At 54.1% G+C, this 7,666-nt stretch overlaps 1 protein-coding gene across 1 annotated transcript; it reads left to right on the top strand.

Moving 5' to 3' along the window:
• The first annotated feature begins 2,981 nt into the window (after positions 1-2,981).
• Positions 2,982-6,652, top strand: Mchr1 (melanin concentrating hormone receptor 1). The gene is made up of 2 exons (XM_021640313.2): positions 2,982-3,542; positions 4,797-6,652. Exons 1-2 carry the CDS (start codon positions 3,461-3,463, stop codon positions 5,774-5,776), a joined length of 1,062 nt encoding a protein of 353 aa, XP_021495988.2. The 5' UTR covers positions 2,982-3,460; the 3' UTR covers positions 5,777-6,652.
• The last annotated feature ends 1,014 nt before the right edge of the window (positions 6,653-7,666 follow it).

The raw sequence follows: 7,666 nt of genomic DNA, 5'->3' as shown, positions 1-7,666 counted from the left end.
CAGATATGGCCCCCCGCACCAGCCTTCTCTCATTATGGAAGAAAACTAATGGGCGCGTGTGTAGGAATTAACTTCAGGATGCCAGAGCCTGGCACGCATGTAAACTTGAAAGGAAAGTGTGTCTTGGCAGGGACGCTCCTGTTACATGGGACAGTACAACCTGAAGGGAAACCTGGAGCCAATCAGTGCTGAAATAATAGTTCTGGGATGTCTCGAGGAAGTACCTACCGTAACAAGATGAAGGCGTTAGGGCTACCTTGGCAGAATTGGGCTGTCCTCAAGTGGCTGTTAGGTAGTATACATAAATTCACCGCTAACTTTTTTAGCATTGTGGTAAAATGCACATAGTATAAAACTACCCCTTTTTTTTTTTAAGATTTTATTTATTTATTTCGAATGTTCTATCTTTATGTACACCTTAATGCCAGAAGAGAGCAGTAGAAGGTATAGATGGTTGTGAGCCACCATGTGGTTGCTGGGAATTGAACTCAGGACCTCTGGAAGAGCAGTCAGAGCTCTTAACCACTGAGCCATCTCTCCAGCCCTAAAACTACCCCTTTTAACTCTGCATATGTGTTTCTGAGGACTGAAGCCTCATACATTCCAGGCAAGGATGTTCTACCACGGAGGTACCCTCACACTCCCTTAACCATCTGTGTCAAATTCAGCAGTATTAAATCCATATATAGTGATGCTCAGCCACCATCACCATCTATTTCTAGTCTTTGCCACTGCGTACAGAAACTCTGTACCCATTCACAATACCTCCTCACTGATCCTTTCCTCTGGCCTCTCATACTTGGCAGAGGCTTTGTTGTTGTTGTTTTATTTTGTATTGTTTTTTTGAGACAGTTTTTTTTTCTCTGTGTAGCAGTGGCTATCTTAGAATTCACTCTGTAGACCAGGCTGGCCCTGAGCTCAGAGATCCACCCGCCTCTGCTTCCCAAGCTCCCAAGTGCTGGGATTACAGGTGTGTGCCACCATCAAACAGCTTGGCCGAGTTTTGAGAAAGGAGTCAGAGAGAAGACTCCAAGAAGTGTGATGCTGGAGTGGAATTTACCATCCGAGGCCAAAGCACACACGTGTTAGCCCTCTAGAGAAGCCCGGAGCACATCTATCTTGGTGTTCTATTGCTCCTAAGACACCACTATCAAGGCAACTTAGAAAAGAGAGGGTTCAATTTGGATTTTCGGTCAGAGGGTTAGAGTCCATGATGACAGAACAAAAGGGTGGTAGCATAAACAGTTAGATGCTTACCCCCTGCAAGTTCTGTGGCCCTGAATTCGCAGAGATTTCTGTAGGGACAGGTTGGGCAGGCTGGACCACCACACTACCAAACTGAGCTCCTTGTTCCTCTCCATTCCTCTGAAGACGGCTGGAGGCAAGGGGCTCCAAGGAGCTGGCTCCAGCTGGGCGCAGCCCATTGTCTGGGAGAGCTAATGCCCAATGCTGGGACCTGCTGGGGACTCCATCAGTCCTGTAAGGAGTTCTAGGAAAGACTGGAGCCTGCTTGGGTTGGTGGCTGCTCTCTTGTCTTATCTGCCGTATAGCTGGAGAGAGCTGAGGCAGAGACCCACCCTGGGAGCAGAGAGAGTTAACTGGGAACAAAGGCATGGGTTTTTGAAACTCTAAAACCACCCCCAGTGACATACCTAATTCTTCCCAAACAAGGCTAAGTAAACTGAGGACCAAGTGTTCAAGTGAATGAGCTTACGGGGGACATTTTTGTTCAGGACACCACAGTGTTCCCGCCGCTACCACCACAAGAGACATGTGAGAGATATGCTAGCCTTCCACAGCACCTATGGCTAAACTATCATCTGATGGTTAAGGGTTAACAGCCCAGGGACTCAACGCTGGCCTCGTGTTGGGGTAATGGGGTCTGAGTGGTCCTTGCTGTCCTCTGGCAGAGGCTGCTGGGAGCAAAAGACTTCACAGGGCGTGAGAGGATTAACTTTTCTGGTGAATTAAGCGTCTCAACATTTGCTGCAAGGCAATGCCCTGAAATTCTAGCTTTGAAGGAGAAAGGAAGGAAAGGGAAGAGAAAAGGTTGGTGTGGCGAAAATTCTCAAGCTTCTGGGCTGTGCCCGGAACCACCTCTGCCCATCAGCCAAGGGCTGACTTCACCTATGGCTAAACTATCATCTGATTGTGTGTGTGAGAGAGAGAGAGAAGGGGGAGGGGCAGGCCCTGAAATTCTCATCCTCCTGCCTCCACCTCCTAAGTGCTGGGATTAGTGGCATGTCCGGTTTACCAGTTCAGGGCAGGAAACCCTGGGCTTCATGCTGGTGAGGCAAGCGTGGTACCAACTGAGCTACACCCCCAGCCCTCATCTGGCTTCATTCAAGTTCTTCATGCTGGTGGGTCAAGAGGCCGAGAAAGAAGAGCTCTAAGAGCTGGTAGGGATAACCAACAACTCAGCCTAAAGAACCAGGCATGCTGATGGCCAATGGTGGCAAGGAAGCATCTGGCCGGAGCTCGGGGCAGCTGTAGGGATGTTGCTCTGTGCGTCTGTGCCAATTGATAAGGCTTAACAGGCAACTCTGGACAGCCCAAGGACTCAGACTCTGCATCTGGTCCTGGTGTGGTGACAGCGTTTGACTGTCTGCTGGAGCTGTCAGCAGGAAGCTCTGAAGGGAATTCTCTAATGCTGTGCGCCCTGTGGCTGCTGACCATTGCTAACCTCTGAGTGGACTCGTTCTCTTATGCTCTGATAACTGTCTCAGAGAGTCCCAGACAAAACCTCAGAGCACTAGAAAAGAAAAACCTTCTGCACCCCAGCCCCTGACTATTGCCATCATGGAAAGCCCGGAACCACCTCTGCCCACCAGGCGAGGGCTAGCAATGGACACCTAGCCAAGGAGATGTTTGGAAGCTCCCAGGGCACAGGAAGGGTTTGGGGTGACCTCCAGTGTGCTTGAGGACCAAAGGTCCTACAAGGCTCTGGTCTAAGCCTCTGAGGCCCCAGCACTGGGAACAGTACCCCTGGCTCCTGCCACGTGGTTCAGCCTCCTCAAGGCTTCCCCGCCCCCCTTGCCTTTGCAGAGACCTGGATGGTCATGCGAGGCAAGAGAGGCAAGCGGTAGCCCTTGTGAGCCCACGAGACAGCCCCAGGAGCCCGCGAGAAGGAAGGCTCCTCCGCATGGGGCTGCTTGAGCCTAGCTGCTGGCTCTGCAGGCAATCAGCAGTGGGAGCCGCAGCCAGCGCGGAAGAGGTTAACGTGCATCTGCCTCCGAATGTTAATGTGTCTAGGTGATGTCAGTGGGAGCTGGGAAGGAGGGAGTGGGGCGAGCAGTTGGGCTCAAAGGCAGCAGCGGCTGCCAGCCGGCAGAAGAAGACCCTTTTCTGGACTGCGGGGCTCACGCTCGGGACAAGGCGGTGGCGGGCGCTGGAGGCTGCCGCAGCCTGCGTGGGTGGACTGGCTCCCAACTCCGGGGAGCAGGCGACCTGCGCCGGCTGCATGGATCTGCAAGCCTCGTTGCTGTCCATTGGCCCCAATGCCAGCAACCTCTCCGATGGCCAGGATAATCTCACACTGGCGGGTGAGTCGAGTTGGAGTCCTCCCTCCTCCGGGATGGGTGTGGAAAATGGGAAGGTTTCAACCTCCCGAGCCGAACTGCCTGGGAAACTTTATCTTACAGTTCCCGGTGATAAGATCTGCAGTCTGGTTTGCCTGGAGGGGAGGAGGAGAGGAAGGGACACCAGCTAGGACAGAGGGGGCAGGAAGGAATGGAGATGGGGGTAGAGAGGCACATTTAGAAATTACAGGGTTGGTGATGAGGCGTGAGGCAGACAGGGGAAGGCTTGCTGATGAGTCCCGTATATGCTTTGCAGAGGGGGAAAAAAAATCAAGGCTGGAAAAGCAAGCAAGAGAGCAGGCGGGTAGCATGTGGGAGCGGGCAGAAGCTCTTTGATTCACCGCTACCCTGGGCTCAATGCTCTGGCCTCGCATTGGGGTAATGGGGTCTGAGCGGTCCTTGCTGTCCTCTGGCAGAGGCTGCTGGGAGCAAAAGACTTCACAGGGCTTGAGAGGATTAACTTTTCTGGTGAATTAAGCGTCTCAACATTTGCTGCAAGGCGATGCCCTGAAATTCTAGCTTTGAAGGAGAAAAGGAAGGAAAGGAAAGAGAGGAGGTTGGTGTGGTGAAATTTCTCAAGCTTCTGGGCTGTAACAGCTTCAGTCTCTACCCTACCGGGGAAGCCCAGACTCGGGAGGCACAGCCCAAGGAAATCCCTGACAGAGAGCTTGGAGAGGGCAGGGCTGTTGAGCTGGAAGCACACCCCACACCTATGGTGACAGTCACTTCTACGACATGCCTAGGAACATGAATAAAACCTTTGGCCAGCTCTCTCTGAGATGAGGCTGCAAATGAAAACACACACACACACACACACACACACACACACACACACACTCCTGAATGTCCTTCAAGCTTTTTTGACAAGGTTTCCTGGGGAATGTCCCAGGGATGTGACATTCTCAGCAGACCTCTGGGAGTCTAGGCTCCTGGCCCTCTTGAGCGAATGGACGAAGGGAAGAATGGGGCCCTTTGAGTAACAGGTGGGTCTAGAAGATTCAGTCAGAGTCACCCGGGGAACAGTGGAGGAGGGTCAGAGACAGAACTAGCAACAGCGTGGGGAGGAAAGACGGTGGGAGAGACGATTCCAGATCCCAGATACACAGTGACCTCAAGCTGAAACGAAGAGCAGGAGCGGCCAGACGGAGCGCTGTGGGGTGGCAGGTTGTCAGCTTCCTAGGTCAGAGGGCGGGTCACACTGGCTCTTTCTGTCCTCAGGGTCACCTCCTCGCACAGGCAGCGTCTCCTACATCAACATCATTATGCCTTCCGTGTTTGGCACCATCTGTCTCCTGGGCATCGTAGGAAACTCCACCGTCATCTTCGCCGTGGTGAAGAAATCCAAGCTTCACTGGTGCAGCAACGTCCCCGACATCTTCATCATCAACCTCTCCGTGGTGGACCTGCTCTTCCTCCTGGGCATGCCCTTCATGATCCACCAGCTCATGGGCAACGGGGTCTGGCACTTCGGGGAAACCATGTGTACCCTCATCACTGCCATGGATGCCAACAGCCAGTTCACCAGCACCTACATCCTGACGGCGATGGCCATCGACCGCTACCTGGCCACCGTCCACCCCATCTCCTCCACCAAATTCCGGAAGCCCTCCATGGCCACCCTGGTCATCTGCCTCCTGTGGGTTCTCTCTTTCATCAGCATCACGCCCGTGTGGCTCTACGCCAGACTCATCCCCTTCCCCGGGGGTGCCGTAGGCTGTGGCATCCGCCTGCCAAACCCAGACACTGACCTCTACTGGTTCACTCTGTACCAGTTCTTCCTGGCCTTTGCCCTGCCCTTCGTGGTCATCACGGCTGCGTACGTGAAAATACTGCAGCGCATGACGTCTTCGGTGGCCCCAGCCTCTCAACGGAGCATCAGGCTTCGGACAAAGAGGGTGACCCGCACAGCCATTGCCATCTGCCTGGTCTTCTTTGTGTGCTGGGCACCCTACTACGTGCTGCAGCTGACCCAGCTGTCCATCAGCCGCCCGACCCTCACCTTTGTCTACTTGTACAATGCGGCCATCAGCTTGGGCTATGCCAACAGCTGCCTCAACCCCTTTGTGTACATAGTACTCTGTGAGACCTTCCGGAAACGCTTGGTGTTGTCCGTGAAGCCCGCAGCCCAGGGCCAGCTTCGCACGGTCAGCAACGCCCAGACGGCCGATGAGGAGAGGACAGAGAGCAAAGGCACCTGACAACTCCCCTGTCACGAGCCAAGTCGGGTCACCGCATCAAACTGTGGGGAGAGATCCTGAGATAGAGCCGAAGCCACTCTGGGAGGACGCAGGGAGGCTGGAGAGTGGGAGGCTTGTAGAGACCCCATTCCATGGGGTCCACAAGCTGCTAGGGAGGCCTGCAGCCCGGTTTGGGGGACGGGGTGGGGTGGGAGCTTCAGGCCTCAGAAATCCGCTGAGCAAGAAGAAAATAGCGCTTTGACGGGTTCACGGGGTCTTGGCTAGCTCACATTGGTCTTTTTTTCCAAGGGAAGACGGTGAAGGTGCCCTGGGTGGGATTGTTTAAAACTGGTCAGGGCTAGGGCTACACTGTGAGACCTTACAAGCCGAGCACTGCCTCCCATCTCTCTGCAGTGGGCCAGAAGGCAGCCTTTCTCTCTCAAGCTGGCAGACATCTCTGAAGCATGCTGCCCCGGCTCCAGCACCCTGTGTGGATTTTACCCTCTCTCTCTCTCTCTCTCTCTCTCTCTCTCTCTCTCTCTCTCTCTAAGGGATGCATGTTTTTACTGGGGTGGGGCTCTTGAACCCACAGGGTTTTTAAAACACAAGAGCCCAGCGTGTCGAAAGATCCAGTCACTGAGAGCGACAAGGCAACCTGGGGTGGGCATGGATCCTGAAACTAATAGAAAATGAGGGTAAGGGGCTTTCACAGTGGCGGGGGAAGTTCCCTTCAGAGGGCACGGCTGTCAGTATGTGGCTGACCCGGAGTGAGCATCCGTGTATTCTGCATGTGTGGGGGTGTCACTCTGATATGTTGGCATCAGCTTTGTGCTTGAGCCTCCCCACTCCCCAGTCAAAAAGAAATAAAGGCAAACCCCCACCCGCGTCATCCTGGAAGCTCCTGCGTAATTGCTTGTGCTTTGGGGGGGGGGTGAGTCCTTATACAAGGAAAGAGGGGCCACTTGGCTGTTGTATTTGGATCTCATTTGGGGCTGCCTTCTTAGGGAGCCTGAAGTAAGGGATTTGTTTGCCTAGATCCACCGGGAGGAGTTAGTGACATTAATGGAATTACTGTGGATTCATTCAATCGAAGGGCTGCCACCGCCACTGCCACCGCCACCGCTGGACACTTTCTGGGGACTCAGCACCCTGGCTTGGACTCCTGTGGTCATCAATGCTGACCCCTCAGGCCCCCAAGTTCTACCCCCCAGATGACTCCCCCAGATCCCCCCCTCCCCACACTGGTCTACTGCTGAGTCACCCAGCTGCAGGATTGGCTCTTGGGGGAAGTCTGAGCTAGTCTCTGCTTGCTGAGATCTTCTGGGCACCTTAAAAGCAGATGACAGCTCAGGCCGCTGGGAGGCAGTCATGGCTGATGCTTCTCAGCTCTGCCATCAAGAGGGCACAGGAAGCTGGAGTCGTCAGTGAGCTGCTGAGCTGATGCTCATGAGATCAGCGGGAGCGAGTTGTCCAGAGGCATCCTGGAGGCTGGTCCTCACCTCACGGGTCACTTTTCTCTACAAAGTTGCAGTCGTAGCCAGCCACTCAGAATGCTCATAGGCAGCTTCTCTAGGTGCTGGGGAGTCATCCTCCATGTTAGCAGCAGTAGTTCCTGATCCGAGGTTAGCGCTCCGTCCTCCTCTAGCTGCTTCAAGTCTCCTTCAGGTGCTAGCTTGGGTATTCTCTGGTGGTACGAGAGTGTGTACTCCAGGCACTAGGCAGGCAGAAGCAGGAAGACCGAGAGCGCAAGGCCAGGGCCCTGAGAAGGGGTACAAGTCTGATCCCCCAGAACCCACACAGGTAAACGTGGGAAGAGAGCTGACTCCACAAGGTTGTCCTCCGCACAACCGCGCCCACACCCAGCACAAGTATAAGAAAGCTTAGAGGATAAAAGAGTTCAACTGTGAAAAG

The sequence above is a fragment of the Meriones unguiculatus genome, chromosome 8 (assembly GCF_030254825.1).
Source record: "Meriones unguiculatus strain TT.TT164.6M chromosome 8, Bangor_MerUng_6.1, whole genome shotgun sequence".
NCBI lineage: Eukaryota > Metazoa > Chordata > Mammalia > Rodentia > Muridae > Meriones > Meriones unguiculatus.
This window is presented reverse-complemented; position numbering and strand designations above follow the sequence as displayed.

Coding starts and splice junctions, on each gene's coding strand:
- Mchr1 (XM_021640313.2), top strand. CDS start 3,461: ATGGATCTGCAAGCCTCGTTGCTGTCCATTGGCCCCAATGCCAGCAAC. Junction 3,543..4,796: donor GGATAATCTCACACTGGCGG/GTGAGTCGAGTT, acceptor TTCTGTCCTCAG/GGTCACCTCCTCGCACAGGC.